Source organism: Coptis chinensis, chromosome 2 (genome assembly GCF_015680905.1).
Source record: "Coptis chinensis isolate HL-2020 chromosome 2, ASM1568090v1, whole genome shotgun sequence".
Classification (NCBI taxonomy): domain Eukaryota; kingdom Viridiplantae; phylum Streptophyta; class Magnoliopsida; order Ranunculales; family Ranunculaceae; genus Coptis; species Coptis chinensis.
The window spans coordinates 12997779-13016659 of NC_141457.1; the positions used below are offsets into that span (position 1 = coordinate 12997779).

The following is an 18881-nucleotide window of genomic DNA, read 5'->3' on the forward strand; positions in this document are numbered from 1 at the left end:
ACTGTTGTTGAAAGAAAACATCGTCACTTACTCAACGTTGCACGAGCATTACATTTTCAAGCTCATCTCCCGTTATCTTTATGAGGTGAATGCATTCTCACCGCAGGATATCTCATTAACAAAATTCCTAGCCCTTTGTTAAATGTCAAATCACCTCATGAGCTTTTGTTTACAACACCTCCCTCTATTGCCCATCTTCGTGTTTTTGGTTGTTTATGTTTTGTTCATAACACTTCCATTAAAAATAAGTTTGATCACCGAGGTAAACCTGACATCTTCATTGGTTATCATTATGCTCAGAAAGGATATCGTATTTATGATCTATCTTCCAAAAAAATGTATACAACCCGTGACGTGATGTTCCATGAGCATGCATTCCCCTAAACATTTATCTTCCCCACCATCACATCTGCCTGTTTATCCCTTACCCATCCCAGACAATGAAACTTTCAACATTCAATCCTCTCCTGTAGCTCCAGAAGTAAGAGCGTGCACACCCTCTGATCCAGCGCAAATCGAGTGCCGCCCACACCCTCCCTCCTGTAACTCTAGTAGTCAGAGCGTGCACGCCTTCTGATCTAGTACAAACCAAGCGCATACGCGCCCTCCCTCCTGACAATCTTCCATCTGTTACTCCGTCACCTGCAATTTTGGAACTCCCTCAACCACCACAACTCAACCCTCCTACCTCACCTCCATCTACTAGAGTGTGGAACCCCCCACCACTTCTCATCAAAGATTATCAATGCCCTACTCTTACCAAAGCACCTACAGTCCCTCGTTCGGCCAACCTCATCCAATCGGACTCTAAGGTAACACGGTATTCCACTCCATATCCTATGGCTTTCTATGTTTCTGACACTAATTTTTCTACTTGTCATAAAGTTTTTTTGTCTAAAGTGTCTTCTTCAGTTATTCCTACATCTTTTTTTCAAACTGTCAAAATTCCAGAATGGAGAGCTGTTATGGCTGCTGAAATTGCAACTTTGGCACAGAATAACACATGGACTCTTGTTCCGTTATCCTCTCATCATAAGCTTATTGGTTGTAAATGGGTTTTCAAGATTAAATATAATTCAGATGGTTTTATTGAACGTTACAAAGCTCGTCTTGTTGTCAAGGGTTATAATCAGATTGAAGGCCAAGACTATCATGACACTTTTGCACCCGTTGCTAAATTAGTCATTGTTCGATTACTTCTCTCCATTGCTGCTATCAGACATTGGTCCCTTCATCAGTTGGATGTCCACAATGCCTTTCTCCAAGGCGATTTGGATGAAACTGTCTATATGACCTTACCTCTTGGCTTCGCCAAACAGGGGGAGCACAGGATCTGTTGCCTCAATAAGTCCTTACATGGACTCAAGCAGGCTTCTCGGCAATGGTTTGCCAAACTATCTACCACTCATATCACTGCCAGCTTCACTCAATCTAAGTCTGATTATTCTCTATTCACTAATATTTGTGGTTCTAATTCTACAATTGTCCTTGTTTATGTGGATGACATTCTGATCACAGACAACAATCCATCTCTCATTCAGAACTTGAAGCAATTTTTAGAGGCAAAGTTCTATATCAAGGACTTGGGATGTCTTAAATATTTCTTGGGTATTGAGGTGGCTCGTTCCAAAGAAGGATTATTTCTTACACAACGCAAATGTCTTTTGGACATTCTGTCTGATTGTGGTACCACTGGTCGTATTTCTGAGTTCCCTATGGAACAAAACATCAACCTCCATACCGATGATGGCACGTTACTTCAGGATCCTACTGTCTATCGTCACTTGATTCACTACCAAAAAATGAGTTTACCCAACAAACCCATAGAGATTACCCGACTCATTTCTTTCCGACAGACACCATAAATATGCCGACTGTTGATTAAATTTTTGTTGTACTTATTAACCGTCCGATTTGTTATTGCGAGTTTCAGCCGTTGGCATATCTATTCCAATTAGAGATCGAGATCTCTACAACCGGGTACAGAGATCATCTCTGTAACCGTGTTATATCGTCGTTGATCCGAATCCGAGATGGGTGTGTGTGCCTCGATACCTGTGTGTGTGCTCCGAGATGTGTGTGTGTGCGCTGAGATACGAGATGTGTGTGTGTGTTATAGAGATCAATCTCTGTACCTGGTTATAGAGGAACCGGTCTCTTCCAATTATCAGGGCGCCAAACCAATTTCAGTTCCCACCCTAAATTTTCTGAAAAAATCAAAAAATAAATAAAACCCTAACTATTATCCCTCTCACTCAAGCTTGCTGTCGGTTGCCTTCCTCTCAGTCACGCTTCAAGAAGGTAACACCTCCTCAAATCCCTCACTCCCTCTCACTCACTCTCTCTCTCACTCACATTCAATTCAATGTAAAATCAAGTTTTAATTGCATCAATACGAATAATCTCTTGTTTTGACGATTTTGTAGGTTGTTTTGTAACACTTCATCAGGTTGAAGCCATCAAGGTAAATAATTGGTTAAAATTTATAAGCCATCAAGGTAATAAATTTGATTATTTTGATTAAAATTTGATTTTTTCCTTTTGCATTTGTTTTTTTTGTAGTACTTGTGTTGTACAACTTCACCTCTGCAAGTAAGCGTTCCTCTTCTGTTAAACAAATACTTCATCAACGTTTTAGTTCTTGAAATTGGATTGAACCTATTTTTTTTATTTCATTACATGTTTTCCAGTTTTCTAGTAAACTTTCTGTATCTTGATTAAGCCTCATGAAAGTACTACTATTGATGGTACTACTGTTGTTGTTCCTCATTAAAGTACTACTGTCATGTTTGTTTTGCGTTTTTAGTGTTTTATAAGTAGGATTTTAAGTAATACCAACTGTGGGTTTAGTTTCTTTTTTGGATTACTATGTGTTAAATGGTTTAGATTTGTTGAAACTTGTTGTGTTTTGATGCTCATAAACCAACTTGAGGTTTTGTTTATTACTTGTTAACTTCTTGGTAGACTAATTAGCTTTTTATACATGTATAGAGGTTATAACTTATAAGATGACTTTATATTTAGCTTGGTTGTATCTAATATAATTGCGAAAAATATAAGCTGTTCATTGCATTGATTTATTCCAAAACATGAGTATGTGGTTTTTTGGGAAATTATTTAAGATGTGTTTTCCTTTTAAAAGATGTATTAATATATGTGTTTGACTCTAGTTTCATCTAATTTTGTACTCCATTTTGGTACTGAATATTAGGTTAGTGTATGCGTAGAGTTAGCTTGAAGTCAATGTATGCCTAGAGTTAGCATTGTAAGTCCCTCCACAGTTCACGCTTCACACTGGGAACCATCTCAAATCTTTATTTACCTCTACACTTCCCTCTTCCTACTACATTCTTTCTACCTGAAATAATGCAGTAATCTTTGAATGGAAAACCATGGTTGTAGTACTAGCACTTTGCTTTTAGCCAATGCTTTTTATGAAGGTAGAGTCATTTCCAAATCTATCGGACAAAATAAGCGTGCTACAGGGTAACCCCATGTTAGCTTCCAACAGTATTTAGGCTATGTTACTATAGATGTGAAGAAAAAATATCTCTATTTTACTACTTTGTTGAAGCGAGATGGATCCGACTTCAAAGCCTCTTTGCTCTCTCTCGGTTGAGCGGAGGTCAAGACTTCCGCCTCACTTAATTATAAGACGTTTATGTGTAGGGGAAAAAAGGAGCAAACTCTTTTTCTTTTTCTATGTTCCTATGAGAAGATTCAAATATCTTTTTATTTTCTTTGTAGGTCCTGGTTGTTCTTCTTTGGGTGTTGGAGCATTTTCTGAAAATGGGCCTTTTAGACCAAGTGGAAAGGTTTTGGTGAGAAATGAGCATAGCTGGAATAAAGGTATCCATCTAATTTCTCTTGAATGTACTTTCTCTTTACATTTATGTACAATGAGTGGTTTAAGATCAGCTTTGCAAATTGATACTTGATTCACATTTGTTCTGCGAGAAAACAAATATGTTATACTTGGAGACTCCAGTGGGTGTTGGATTCTCTTTCTCCATTCAAACCTCTTTTGAGACTGTAGATGACAAGATAACAGGCATGTCTCGTCACTTTGAACAATTACTTATTGACATTACTTGAAATCAAGTTAGTTTGTGATACATTTTAAGTGCTACTACTTGGATTCAAATTAAAGTCCATTTGTATTTAGATTACCAAAAATCTCTTTGAGGAAACTGCTTGCTTGAATTTGGATGCTTAAGCCGGGGATAATCTTTTGTTTTGCTACATTGGTTTGATAAGTTTCCTTGATCTGACAAATGGAACTATTTATTACCGGGAAAGCTATGCACGTAAACTAGAATGTTTGTCAATCTCATCGTCATTTGTTCATCGTAGAACATAAGAGCAAGGCCCGATTCGAGTATGTTGCAATTACGGGGCATTATATCCCACAACTTGCGAGTGATGATTCAATTCAACAAAAAGAAAATGTTGTTTAATTTGAAAGGAATTGCTGTAAGTAGCTAAAAGAATTCAACTTAAGGAGTTTATTTGAAATGATAATAAATTAAACATAAATCTTGTTGGATGATTTTGTTTGAGCTGATGTCTTAATTTTCCATTCCAATTGGGCAATCACGTCTTTGGAATTTGAGACAGATTTCAATTCAAGAGCTGAGTACTTCTGGTCTCATGGATTGATATCATATGCTACATACAAAATTTTCACATCAACTTGTAATTATTGTCGATATGTGAGCGAATACTACAGGGAATCAGTTTCCCCTATATGCTCAATGGTAATGTCCCAAGTGGGTAAAGAAACAAGTAGATTTGTAGATAAGTACGATGTCACCCTAGATGTTTGCACATCATCGGTCTTCTCACAATCCAAGATTATCAGTCCCCAAGTGAGTTGATCCATAGTATTTCTACTCTTCTCTAATGAACTGATTTAGTTTACCCCTCTTTCTTTCTAGTCCCTCAATATATCTTACAATGTCAATTTCGGCTTCATTCTAATCCACGACAAGTCACTTTCGAGTGTTGATGTTCCGCATTGAAGATGAAACCGTAAATTATTTGAACCCGAAATGATGTCTGTAAAGCTCTCTATGGCCGTCTCTCGTGGGAGTAAACAGTGGGCCGGTTTGCGGCCAAAAATCTCTAACCTTAGTCTAGCAAATTATACAGTTAGAGCATTTGTGAAGAGTGTACTCTTGACATTAACCTTAAAACAGGTAAGCACCATTGTGCCACTAGTTCAGAATGTTGACTTGATGAGTACCTCATGAAAGGAGATTATATAACTAATCAACTCTAACATTAGAATCATAAAGTTAACGAATAACGGACGAACCAAACTCCTATGAACATTAGGAGTCTATTTCATGAGGATCCTTTTTTAGAATCCTTGTGGCGATTACTCTCCACCAAGTATACTGTAAGTGTATATTAACACTACAAAGCTCTTACGAAGAAAAGCTATTATCATGTTAAGCTTTATGTTCTCTCTAAATAAGCTATTAATTGGCTTTTTTTTTTATTGGTACCCTTTTTCTTTTGTAGTGCTGGGATTTCTTGGATCCATATCTTCTCAAGTGAAGTGAATAATTGTTTAATTCTTTCTTAACATGTATGCAGCATCCTGGATTATGATGTACTTAACGAAGAGATACCCACGATCAACGTCGTAGGCTGAATTGTCAAAGTCGGAATCCCAGTCCTAGTTTACGGTGAAGTATCAATGATAGCGACAATAAAGAGTAGGCTAAGTACCTTCCCCGCCTACAACGTGGGGCAAAACTCTTGGCTCGGCCTTTACAACTCTTGGGCTAGGCATTTTTTCGAGGTTTCCCTTGGGGTCTCACTCTCATGCTTTCAAGGAGTGAACTCAACAGAGGACTTCACGAGATCTAGTTAGGGGAAACTTTGCTATATGGAGAGTGAGATGCTTCTTCGCATTAAGTAGCAAGGACTGGATATTGTACCACTGAATACTCATTGTAATATTTCGGACACTTATCCGGATATAATGCTAATTAGTACCTTTTTGTTCTTTTTATTCTCATTTGTGCATTTGAATCCGGTGAAGCGTCTTCTACGATCAAGAGGGGACGACTTGCACTTTCAGTCTTGAGAAAGTTTACGATACAACAGCATTCACATATTCTCCGAGTTCCTTTCAGGCCGAAAAGGAATTCTCCGCAAAATGGATTTCAAGGATTGAAGTATGGCCATACTTGGAGACATTTACTGAGGTTAGACTTTCTTTTATGCTCATCTCATCTAGTCACACAGTAACTGGAGAAGAATTATTGGTAGCTCAAAGCCATTTTCTCATTGCCGTTTCATGCACTCTAAGAAACTAATTTTTCTTTGTATGTATTTTTTTCTGCAAAGCACCATTGCCCATGCTCTTGAGAAAACAAAGTATCTTGATTCTGACATATACTAGAAAAACTTTGAAGAGAAGTACCACTTCTCATGCCTGCTTCTGGGCCTGATTTATATGCCATGAACCATACAGATTTCATCATCACTAGTACATTCCAGGAGATTGTTGGAAGGTATGTTCACTAGATGCGTACTAACTTTATGGTCTTTTAATTTTCAGACCTAATATTTGACCTTTTTTCTTCTAAATTCTTACAGCAAGGACACTGTTGGACAGTATGGACAATGTGCGGTCTCTTCTCATTTCCTCTCTATTTGTGCTTCCTCGTTGGCATCATATACATGCGGTGCACGTTCATCTTTGTCTGTTCTGCACCATTTCTTTAGGGGTCTATGTATGCATCTCCACTTTTTTATTCTTTATGGTAATGAACGTGTACATAGTCCAATTTTCCGTTATGTGACTCACTATGTTTTCTTTGTTCAATATCATCTCATTATCTTCAACTTTGACAGCTGGGATTCAAGCATCTTGCAGTGGCTCGTTTTGTTGAGGAGAAAAGGTGTGCATCCTTTTTATTCATTATTCTTGCTTGCAAAGAAAGATGGGTGTTGATAATTTGGAGGATTTGATAGCAACAAATGATACTTCAATCCACGAAGAAAGAAAGCTAAAAAATAAGAAGAAGAAGAAGAGAGCTGTGGAAAACGCGGATGTCTTGCTGTTGAAGATGATTTGAATGAACCTACCATTGGTGAGAAACTTGCAAGTTTAGAGTTACTTGAAGATAATAAAGTCAAAACTCCCGAAATAGAGATGACTTCTCCCAACACTAAGCCACCAAGTGCAGATTTAGTTCATGTGTTGCTTAAGTAGGCACTACGTCTTTGATGACCGTGTATTATTGTTGGATTGCTTGCACACGGCGGACGAAAAAGGTTTGTCACTCTTATGTCTTATCCTAACAAAATAGGGTTAAAGTAAAGTTTTACTAAAATTTTAATTAATTTCGAGGGCGGGGCATGTATTCTTTGTCTTTAGATGTTAATATGCCTATGTTGTGTATCCGTTAACTTGAAAGATATTATCGCCATTTGTTGCCAATGCCATTATGCATCTTTGTCTTGATCGACCACATTGGATTCTCTCGAGTTATTGCAAATTCAATCTCCCTTTTGACTCCATCGACGCGTTCTCAAGCTCTTGGATTTCTTGATTTCTATAGTTGATCAAAGGTAAATTGTGCGTGATATTCATGGGTTGTTGGATTACACACATCGATATTTATAAATGTTTTAACCGGGTTACCTCGTACCATACAAATCATGTGTCACGAACCTTGAATTCACAAAGTACTGAAACGAAACATTTTTGTTCTCCCCTTTTCATCCGAGTAAAATTTGATTGGAGTCAAAACAAAATTAGCACTTCTATTTATGGTTGTTATTTTTGTATCCAAATTGTTTTAGTGATCTTGATGTGAGTGATGGCATGAGTGAGTGACATTATTGTTAGTAATGGATGCGGTATTTGGAAGAAAGGGTGTAGAACTCCACCATACGGATGTATCGGGTCCCATTTCTGCAGACGCTTACGGGCATCCATCGCTTCTTTGCTTGTGGTGTTGTATTAAAGCCTCGGGGTTTTATGCAAAGTTTTGACCGTAGGTGATTGTATACCTTTTCAATGCGTTTATATGAATTATTATTTTATGCTAAATTGTATCCATCGGTTCTTTGCTTTTGGTGTTTGTATTGTTGCGTTTAGCATCGATTTTACTAAAGTTTAGACCTTTACGTGATTGTATACTATTCTAATGCGTTTATATGAATTACAGTTTTGGGTTGAGTATCAAGAACATGTTTGGAGTAAAAATCCCGGCCTATAGTGCCATGCATCACGTTCTAATGACACGAAACCCCCACGACCCTCCTTGATGTCCGTATGAGCTTTACATGTAGCAAGTATGAGAATGAACTAGAAGTAGACAACTTGTAACTATTCTCGGCTCGATAATCAGATTGTTCCCATGAACACCTGGCGGTTTCATGTGTTTGTCACTATTCAAAAATGGATAATTAGATATAGATGATCTTAAAAACCTTTTCTTACTCATCTTTGCAGATAATTAGAAGCATTTGTCTTTGTCTCTGCTGGTCTAGAACTGGGAAAAGAAGGGCCACTAGTGCACATCGGTTCCTGCATTGCTTCCTTGCTAGGCCAAGGTAGACTAGACAAACACTGCTTGAAATGGCGTTGGTTACGTTACTTCAATAACGGCGGGGGACAATATGGATCCGATTATATGTGGAGCGACTTCGGGTTGTTGTTTTTAAACTTTAGTCAGGGGGGGCCTCGTTTGCCCTAGAAAAGGTAGCAACATGGTGGAGGAGGCCTGCTATGTGATATAGGGTGAGTGTTGTCTTAGATTTAATTTCATACTTTGTAAATGTTAGTTTTAGTAAAACCATTTCCTTGTAAGTTATTTGGAATAGCTTTAGCAATACACTAAGGGCTGTTTGTTCAATCTTAAATTTAAATTTTGCCCTGATATTGTTCCTATCTTAGCTTGAAGTCCTGTTTCTCCTTTGATCACTCATGTGAGGCAAGATTATTGTAGTCATGCAAGTCGCAAACTATTCAATGTTTTTTAGCAGAGTATTTTAATTTTAGCATTTTGTTGTTTTAATTGTTTCTTTATGAATACATTGGCGCTTGTAGCATTTGAGTGGGAACCTGCAAGATGTAATTGGAGGGTAAAGAATGTAGTGTTGGGATTGGGATACCAAAGAATTATTACAACCAATATTTTTTTTTAAAACAAAAAACTAATACCCGACGAATACCAATTGTCTAGTAGTAAACTACCCCGACGGACCTATCCGACGGCCTATAGCACTACTCCTATCCGACGGATAGTGACAGCTGGTATATTCGACGGCCTATAACAGTTGTCCTATCCGACGGCTAGTGACAGCAGGCCTACCCGACTGTTAACAACAGCAGTCCATATCCGACGGTTCTTGGCAGCAGTAATACCCGACGGTCCAAAGCAGTGGGAATATCCGTCGGCAAAGATCATCAACCCCGACGACCTGTTCTGACTGTTCATAACTGTCGGAAAGCTATGCCGACCGAGCATTTTCCGACGGTCATGCGGCAGTTTTGGTCTGTCGGGTAATACCTTTGGCGGTAGTCACTGTCAGTCGGGTAAAGTGACTTCTTTTGTAGTGATTGGGCGTCTCTTATATCTCACAGTTACACGTCCAAATATCACTTATTCTGTTAATTATCTCAGTCATTTCATGCAGTCCCCACGGACTCCACATCTAGATGCTGCTCATCGTATACTCCGCTACCTTAAAGGTTCGATTAACAAAGGGATTCTTTTATCCGCTAATAGTTTTTTACACATCTCTAGTTTCTGTGACTTTGATTGGGCTGGCTGCCCTGTCACTCATCGTTCTACTAGTGGTTATTGCACTTTTCTTGGTTCTAGCCATATATCCTGGAAAACAAAGAAACAGAGCACTGTATCCCGTTCTTCTGCTGAAGCCAAATATCGTTCCATGGCTACCCTTGCGTGTGAACTTCAATGGTTGAAGTATCTTCTGCATGACATAGGCATCTCTCACCTTTCTCCGATGAACATGTTCTGCAACAATCAGGTCATCCTCAATCTCTCTCAAAATCTAGTTTTTCATGAACGAATGAAGCACATCAAATTGGACTGTCATTTCTTACGCAACAAGATACAGGCCAAGTAATTATCTCCTACGTTCGTTCCATCCTCAGATCAGGTGGCTGACGCTTTCACTAAACCTCTCAGCAAGGACACTTTTCTAAGAATAATTCGCAAGTTGGGAGTTCTTGACATTCACTCTCCAACTTGAGGGGGAGTATTAGAAGTTGTTTCTGTATGTCAGAGTGCAGAGCGCGCCCGCACTCTATTCAAGCACAATTAGAGCGCGCCTGCGCCTCGCATCCTGTTTAGTTATACTCGCACCGTTTGTGTTTGTACATATCTTAGATCTTTGTTATTTTAGTTTCTATTTAAGAACTTGTAATCTCTATATAAACTATTGTATGAGACCTAGAAATCAATCAAGTAAATATTCTCAAATCTCTCTCTCTAATTTATCAATAGTGGTATCTTTTGGTTTAGGAGAGATAACGATATACATGACAGATCAAAAGGAGATAGAAAAAAAAAAAAAACTGAAAAAAGACTTTCTTTGTTTCTCTCTTTCCTCTCCTCTTTCTAGATTCAAGCCTCTTCATCATTTGACTTGTGTTTGAATGGTTGAACTCCATGGAAACTTCCTACTTCTTCTCTCTCTCTCTCCCCACACACCCCACCTTATCCACTTTCTTCTACTTGTGTATTGGAATCTATTCGATGGATGCACAAGTTATTTTGTTGGATTTCTCCAAACACATCAAATTGTTAAAATTAGTTATTCATCGATAAGACTTTGTATTGTTGGCAATCTTTTTTCTTTGCTTTTTGAATTCTTTATTTTTTTTTATTTTTTTAACTTTTTTGGCCTATTGGAATATCAAATTCTAAAGATAACAATTTTCGTCAATGGATATTACTAATTTCTTAGTAAAAATTTTGTTTATTTTTTTTTTTATTTTTTGTTTTTTTTTTTTTTTTTTTTTTTTGCAATATTTGAGATTTGTATTTAAAATGTTTTGTATGGTATAGACCTTATTCGTAAATGAATTGTAAGAGATTTTGTCTTTTTTTTTTTTTTTTTTTTACAGTCTAACCTAAAAATGAAAAAACTACAACCAAACATCCTTCCTCACCATTCATATTTGGGTTATTCACCTACAGGTGAGACTCACTTTAGACTATGTTGGATCACTTAAGCTAGGTTGGCTACTACGGATTTTTCTACTACCAAATAGAGCCTAAACCGTCGTTTCATTCCATCCTATACACATGGGTTTGTGGCGTTTTCTGGTTTGGCAATTTACCCGGTTCACAGTTCACCTGTTACTCATTAGTTGTGACCCCTATTCATTTAATGGACTGGACCAAACAGCAAGACATGTTATCATGGGCCTTATTCCTTATATAGGTTGGCTAATCCATGCTACTAAACAAAGTGCCTAATTAAACTACCTTAATGAGTCATGTATTGGGCGCCACATGAATTGGATTGGGCAGCCTCCAGCCCAAGCCCAAAAACGAAGCCCAACATCAAAAACCCAATACACCCCCTCACCTCAACGCATACCGACTATAAACTACTCTAACCAGTCATCTCTCTTGCGATTTCTCACCAAAAAACCCAAAAAACACCCAAAACAAAACCCAAAACAAAATTTGAGTTTGAGTTTAAATTGATTGTGGACATTGTTGTTAACACTCATTGTGGACATTGTGTTTGGGCGCATTGTGGAGATTGAGAGTTTGGCGTTTGGAGTTTGGTGCAAACAATCATTTCTCCAGTTTCGAATAACAATTTTGGTGAGTGCACAATTTAATTTATTTCCTTTTTTATTAAGCTCTAGTTTCTAAAAAATTTGTGTATAATGTTGAATAATGAGTATGGTTGTTATTGTTATTTTGATTACTCGTAATGTTGGTTGTTATTGTTATTTTGATTACTCGTAATGTTTTGTTGTTATTTTGGTAAGTGCAAGGTTGTTTGGAAGTACCAAAACGAATTATTGTTTTTGTTTGAAAAAACCCCAAGAGGTCGTTTGAAGATGCCCCAAACGACCCAACGAGGTCGTTTTGTATATGGCCCAAACGACCCAACGAGGTCGTTTGAATGTGTTTGTAAGGAGTTGAGTGTTTGTAGTGATTGTAGGGTTCGAGTGTTTGTGTTATTCAACTATCCGTCTTAGTGATTGTAGTGATCGTAATGTCGAAAAAAATTTAATTTAGCTCGAAATATAGAAAACATTGTAATTTAGCTGGAAATGTAGAAAAATTATATGGAAACTTAATTTGGGTAGTAATGCAATGTCTGGTTTAATACCAGAGTTTGTTGGTTAGTTTTAGTTCGATTCCATTATCTATTGGAAATTGTTTGAATTTAATGGTGTTTGATTTTTCTTTTAATAATCTTAGTGGAAGTTTGTTTCGTTGTAGCAATGGGTTCGATTCCATTACCAATTATGACATTTGTTCGATTAGTTTTATTGGTTAGTTTTAGTTCGATTCCATTACCAATTATAGCATTTGTTTCATTGCGAAGTAATTCTTGTTGGAATTTTTTGAAGTTTTGGAAGTTTGGAGGTTTTGGAACTGTAATAGTAGCTAATACTTGTTTTATTTTTCTTTGTAGCAATGGGTCCTTGATCAAAGAATGTCAAGAATGTAGCTAAATCTACATTCAAGGGTGTAAAGAAGTTGTTTGGTGGCAGCGGTTCCTCTTCGGGCCGCGGTGTCGCGCCTGAGCCTGAGAAGAAGAGAGATAAGGGGTCGAAAACAACGGCTTCAATCCGTAGAGGCGATAGAAAAGCAGATGATGATCCTACTAATGTAGGTGATGTAGAAAGAGAGAAGAAGAGAAAAAGGGGAGCGGGCACCTCGGCCTCAGTGCGTAGAGGGGACCACAATGAGGTTATTCCAAGTAATGTAGATACTGAGGTGATAGTGAAACTAAGAGTGAGGGTGATATTAATGTAGATAAAGATTTAAATGATGTAGATAAAGATTTAGATGTAGATATAAATGTAGCAATGGATCGTGGGAAGAGTATAGTTGAAAATGATAGGGATGATGATGGGGATGACTCAAGTGAGGATGGAGATGATGGGGAAGAGTTTGGTGATGAGGAGGGTGATGAAGAGGATGACAATGATGTGGAGGATGATGATTTGGAAGAATTGATGGAAGTTGAAGCACCGATCGAAATTGAAGCACCTCTAGTGCTAAACCATGTGAGAAAATCTAAGGATGATTTGGAGTACACACGAGGTGTATACGGTGGTGGCCCTACTGAGTCAGAGCTTCTGTATGACTATTCGGTGCATGTGGCTCGTGATGTTTGGGAAAATAAGGTATTATCATAGACTTAGTATCTTGATTTTCCTTTGTCTTTACAAAACCTTTTGATTCTCCTCATTGAGTCTTTGTTGTTTCAGGCGGAGCGCAAAGTGTTGAAGTGTGTTCCACATCTATCCAAGTTAAGCTAATGGGATCTCAAGAATGAGTTCAAAAGATCTCCCAGATTTTAAAATGAGCTTAAGAGGACTGGGTTTTATGATATGGTATTTGGGTGTTACAAACATCAAGATCCGGCGTTGGTATCTGCGTTTGTGGAGAGGTGAAATCTAGAGACCAACACTTTCCATATGCCATTTGGGGAGATGACTGTGACTTTGGATGATATCTCCCAAATCCTAGGCGTCGCGATTAGAGGCAGACCGTGCTCTGGGTATCTCGCTGCCTGTGATTAAAGCAGAGATGGACGTGAGTCGGTTCATTTCAAAGGTAAGACTAGAATTCCTGTGGAGCCATTATGCTGGGAAGGCCCGCGATAAGGATAAAGATGGGAATGTAAAGGGAAAGATGTCAACTTTGGTGGAGGTACAACGAGCTGTAAGAGCTTATCTACTGTTTTTTTTTTTGGATGTACCATCTTCACCGACAAGTCTAGGACTGGAGTGCATGTTTATTATTTGAGGCTGCTGATGAAATTCAGTGAGATCGGCGAGTATGCGTGGGGTGCAGCAATTTTGGCCTTTCTGTATAGAGGACTTGGGACTGCCACGTATGCGAAGGTGAAAGGTGTTTCAGGCTTCCTGACTCTTCTACAGGTAAAACTTAAATATTTTGCAGATTCTTTTTAATGTTAATTATATTATTCTATTAGTATGTTTAGGCCGGGGTGCCAACGGGTCAGTTTTGGGTCGGGCTTTAGCTATTTCGGTTTGGATTTTACTATTTGCAGTTCTATCGGTTTCGATTCTCAACGGTTTTAGTATAAGAATTATAGAACCCAACCCAAAACCATCAAAACCCACGGTTTTTTATCGGTTTCGGTTCTAATTCGGGTCTTTATTATTTATTATGATTAATAAACAATTTCAATCATTTAAACACTAAAACTTGTTTTTATTTTTATTTTTTTCTTTTCCTACATGATAATATTTTATGTATAATTAGTGATGTATCAACAATCATATTTACATCAATCTATGAACATATATCAATCATACACATTAAAACATTTACCATTCATGTGATAATTTCAAGCTTTGATATAGAAATTAAAATAATCAAATATCTAACCCCAAAAATTTGATTTTTTTTTTTATGTGCATACACATATATTTGTTTCCTTGTATTAACTCGATCATGCATGTACACGTGCAATCACATATATTTGCTACCTTGACATATTTTACGTGCATACACATATATTTGTACACGTGTATTAACTCACATTTTAAATCAAACATGCGAGTACATGCGTCTTAGAATTACATCTCACCACTAATTTTTAACATGAACATTATATATTGGTTTATAATAAGTGTGTGTATCACAATATATCAAGCATGTGTATCTTATTTAAATATGCACTTGCATAAGTTAATAAATCTAAAATGTATTAGTTAATTCATATTATACGCGTTGACATTATTATTAACATCTATGATACACTTGCTTAACGTATTGTTATAAAATATACATTAAACAACACACATTCACTATTATGCTATATTTAATAGACTTGTACACGTAAAAAACATATTTTATATTATAATGTATGAGTTTGATTATTTTAAATGTAATATAATACTAAATTTTATATATCGAAATCATAATAATCGGTTTCGATTTTGGTTCGGGTACCCACGGGTTTTTTACTATTCGGTTATACAATTTCGGTTCTTTATCGGTTCGGTTCTTAATGACCCATTTTAAATAGGTCTAACTTTTTAAGACCTAGAACCGAAATATTCAGTTTCGGTTTCGGTTCGGTTTCGGGTAATCGAGTACCCATTGGCACCCCTAAGTATGTTAACTGTGTATGTATATATCTAGACGTGGATCTATGAGTACTTCCCGTTATTCAGGCCAATCCCAAACTTAGAGTATAAGTTGGTTGGGTCGCGTGTTCTTAGACACATAGTTAGCGTTGTGCACTATGAGAACCCATGTCATGCATTGCAGTATTATCAAGTGATAATTGATGATATGACGGTGTTCAATGTAAGTATTTCAATTTTTTTCAATTTTTTTTTTTAGTAATTGATTATTTGAGTATGTGATTAATGACACATTTTATTTTGTTTAAGGTTAATTGGCGTCCATACGATAATATCAGAGCTATATGCCCAATCGATGACATTGCCTTTTTTGAGGGAGTGGTATGTGTTTTTTACAATGTGGAGATTTACGTCGTTGCAAGGGTCATGCGTCAGTTGGATCAGGTGTAGTTTATACCCGCAACTCATCCAACACCAAATTACACGACCAGGTCTGTAGTCGAACGCGGATATGAAGTGAAATGGACATTGACAACTGTTGAGCCTAAATATTGGGAGTCGTGGCAAAATCACGTAATCCAACCCAACAGTCGATGACCCATCTGTACTTATCCATAGGAGTGTCATCCAAACTACATGGAGTGGTATGTAAAGCATTCCCACATTCGATTGATAAATCCCGAGCGGCTTCATATCCATTTCTCCCTGCAGACACTTCCCACTTATGTACTAATTGTGAGTATTGTGATTTTCTAATTGTGTTTTGGTTACAGTCTTTTAAAACAGTAATTAATAATTGTTTTGCATTTTTATTTTTGACAGAACAACGTCATCGATGAAACAAGTCAATTGCTAGAGAAAGGTCTCAGTCAATTGTAATTGGGTGGAATAATATTCCCGAAGAAGAAAGGTCCTCGTTCGAGGAGGCATACAACTTGATTAGGTGCAAGTACAGTGGTGGGCAGTACAATTATCATAATTGATTTTTGAATGCGACTTCTGATTTTGATGTAATTTATGTATTTTTGAATTTGATGTATTTTGAAATGGAATTTGATGTAGAAATGAATTTGATGTGTTGGAATCCAATTTGATGGTTTGAAGTGGAATTTGATGTATTCGAATTGAATTTGATGGTTTGAAGTGGAATTTGATGTTTTGAAATGAATTTGAAAGTATATATGAATTTGATGTTTGGTATATGAATTTGTTTGTTTTTTGGATATGAAAATGTTGTAAAAACAAAATGAAATTCTAAATTTTTTTTTTTGTCCAAACGACTCAGCCATGTCGTCCCCTTGAATGCTCAAACGACCCAACCACATCGTTCCTTTGAATTCCCAAACGACCAGCTCAGATCGTTCCATGAAAAAACAGAGAACTCTGTCTCAAACGACCAACTCAGACCGTTTGGTTCAATGGTCAAACGACCAGTTCAGATCGTTTGGTTCAAAAACAGAGAACTCTGTCTCAAACGACCAACTCAAACCGTTTGGTTCAAAAGTCAAACGACCAGTTCAGATCATTTGGTTCAAAGGTCAAACGACTTCACCATGTCGTTTGGGGTAAAATCAAATCAAATCAAACTTATTCCAAATTACATCAAAATATCATATTGACAACATTGTACAACTTAGTCGATCACTCAATTGCCGTCCGAATCAACTTAGTCGATCACTTGATTGCCGTCCAAATCAACTTATTCGATCACTCAATTGCCGTCCGAATCAATTTATTCAATTACTTGATTTCCAAATCAAATCAAATAAAAGCCCAAACATTATTTCTAAATAATATAAAAATAAAATAAAATTACACTTGTTCCAATTTACATCAAAATAACATGTCAAAATGAATTTATAAAGTATATCAAAATATCATATCGACAACATACGAACAACTTAGTCGATAACATGTATTGTTGGGTCTTTAACAGGCTCGTCTTCCCATATTAGATTAGAAATATTCAATGACAGAAATTGCAATTGCCTTACTGTAAATGCCAAATTCCAATTTTCAGCAATATCATATCGAGCTCTAAGCTATTAGCGCATTACTAGAGGAACCGGACAATCTTCAACAAGTTCAACATTGACAAAATAATTTCCACTAACATGTGCGATACCCAACACTTTTTTCACTCTCTCAGGATTTGCTTGGGTTCTCAACGGTATGATAAGGAAGCATTGACGACTTTCTAAATGCAGGAGGACAACATTAAATCTTGAAGTAAATAGGCATCCAACAAAGAGCATACTCATCCACTTATTTAAGGGTGCATAACCTTCTTCATGTGAGATTGTTTTCTTTACATAAACAACCTCATTTTGAGTATACAAAATACAATAAAAGGGGAGGTGGTCAATAAGTTCTTGGTACAAGTCCTTTCTCATCTGCGGCCAATCTTCTTGACTTCTTCCTAATGCAATGCACAAAGCACTATAACCGCAGTTGTCATCACCAACAGGGTTATTAACTCTAACAATGTATTTGTGCATTTCTTCAGAAATATCCAACCCGTAATTCTTAAGACCCCTCGTCTTTCCAAAGTCTACCCTATCTTTCACATTTCGTGGTGTGGTTGTTTTTTGAGAAGCCATATTTCTTGGTGTGATTGTTTTTTGTGTTTTTGGAAAAGCCTTCTTTCTTGGTGTGGTATGGGTGTTTTGAGTGGTTGTTTTTGGAGAAGGTTTCTTTCTTTGTGTGGTGTAGGTGTTTTGGGTTAGTGTTTTTGGAGAAAGCTTATTTCTTGATGTGGTATGGGTGTTTTGGGTGGGCGTAGTGTTTTGTTATAACAAGACCCACTCCTCATGGTCACGTTGAGAATGTTCAAAATGAGATGGATCTCGCTTTAAAGAGTTCTCATCTCCAGTTGGAAGCTTTCTCTTAGCTTACCTTTTCAAATTTAATTTGGTTTTGCTTCCTCACAAGGCGGTACTAGCCATGTACTTTATGGTACGACAATCTCCATAAACTTCCTAATCATAACCCTCTGCTCTTCTTCAGAAACCATTGCAAACCTTTTCATGAATAAGTCAATCGAAGGTCTAACATCGGGACCAACACCCACTGACACATTGGGAGAAGTAGACAATGTTTTCCAAAAGGGGTCGATAGCAGTCAAAGGGATGGATCGCTCTTGCTCTTCAAACTCAATTAATTCATGAGCACATGGCAGGATCCATCCCTTTGACTGCTCCCCCCATGGCTCGTGCGCAAATAGCACCAACACCTGATCTCTCCATCTTTAACACGTTTTACGCGGGTATCTATTTCTTCAAATAGCAAGTCCAAACATTTGCGTGAGACAATACCTCTGAGTTCACGAAACAAAGGAATCTAGTGGTGGTGCTGAGTTACAATCATACTCTTCTCGAAGATAGCTCTAATATCGGGCATCTTGATCTCTAGAATCGGGTGGATTAAGCTAAACATACTCAAAAAATCATGACAGTTTGCATTTCCTAGTACACGCTTCACCTGAGCATGAGACCCTTCAACTCTATTAGTCGTTGTACTCCCAAAGTGAATGTGTTGGTCAGTCTAACAACATACGAATCGA

The 18881-nt window shown here is 37.3% G+C and overlaps 1 protein-coding gene, 2 long non-coding RNA genes and 1 pseudogene across 4 annotated transcripts; 3 read left to right on the forward strand and 1 right to left on the reverse strand.

Annotated features, from left to right (window-relative positions):
• Positions 1-2049: 2049 nt before the first annotated feature.
• LOC147514957 (uncharacterized) lies at positions 2050-3361 on the forward strand. Its single transcript, XR_015213314.1, has 3 exons — positions 2050-2301; positions 2427-2464; positions 2563-3361. It is a non-coding gene; the product is annotated as an uncharacterized LOC147514957 (long non-coding RNA).
• A 132-nt stretch (positions 3362-3493) lies between these two features.
• On the forward strand, positions 3494-5252 carry LOC147514958 (serine carboxypeptidase-like 45; annotated as a pseudogene).
• A 1208-nt stretch (positions 5253-6460) lies between these two features.
• On the forward strand, positions 6461-7274 carry LOC147514959 (uncharacterized). 2 transcript variants are annotated; one of them, XR_015213316.1, is made up of 3 exons: positions 6461-6527; positions 6613-6779; positions 6871-7274. It is a non-coding gene; the product is annotated as an uncharacterized LOC147514959 (long non-coding RNA). The 2 variants fall into 2 exon arrangements; XR_015213315.1 differs by having other exon boundaries at positions 6467-6779; positions 6871-6917; positions 6991-7274.
• A 10090-nt stretch (positions 7275-17364) lies between these two features.
• Positions 17365-17919, reverse strand: LOC147514960 (uncharacterized). Its single transcript, XM_086592754.1, has one exon. It carries the CDS (start codon positions 17917-17919, stop codon positions 17365-17367), a length of 555 nt encoding a protein of 184 aa, XP_086448880.1.
• Between the last annotated feature and the right edge of the window lie 962 nt (positions 17920-18881).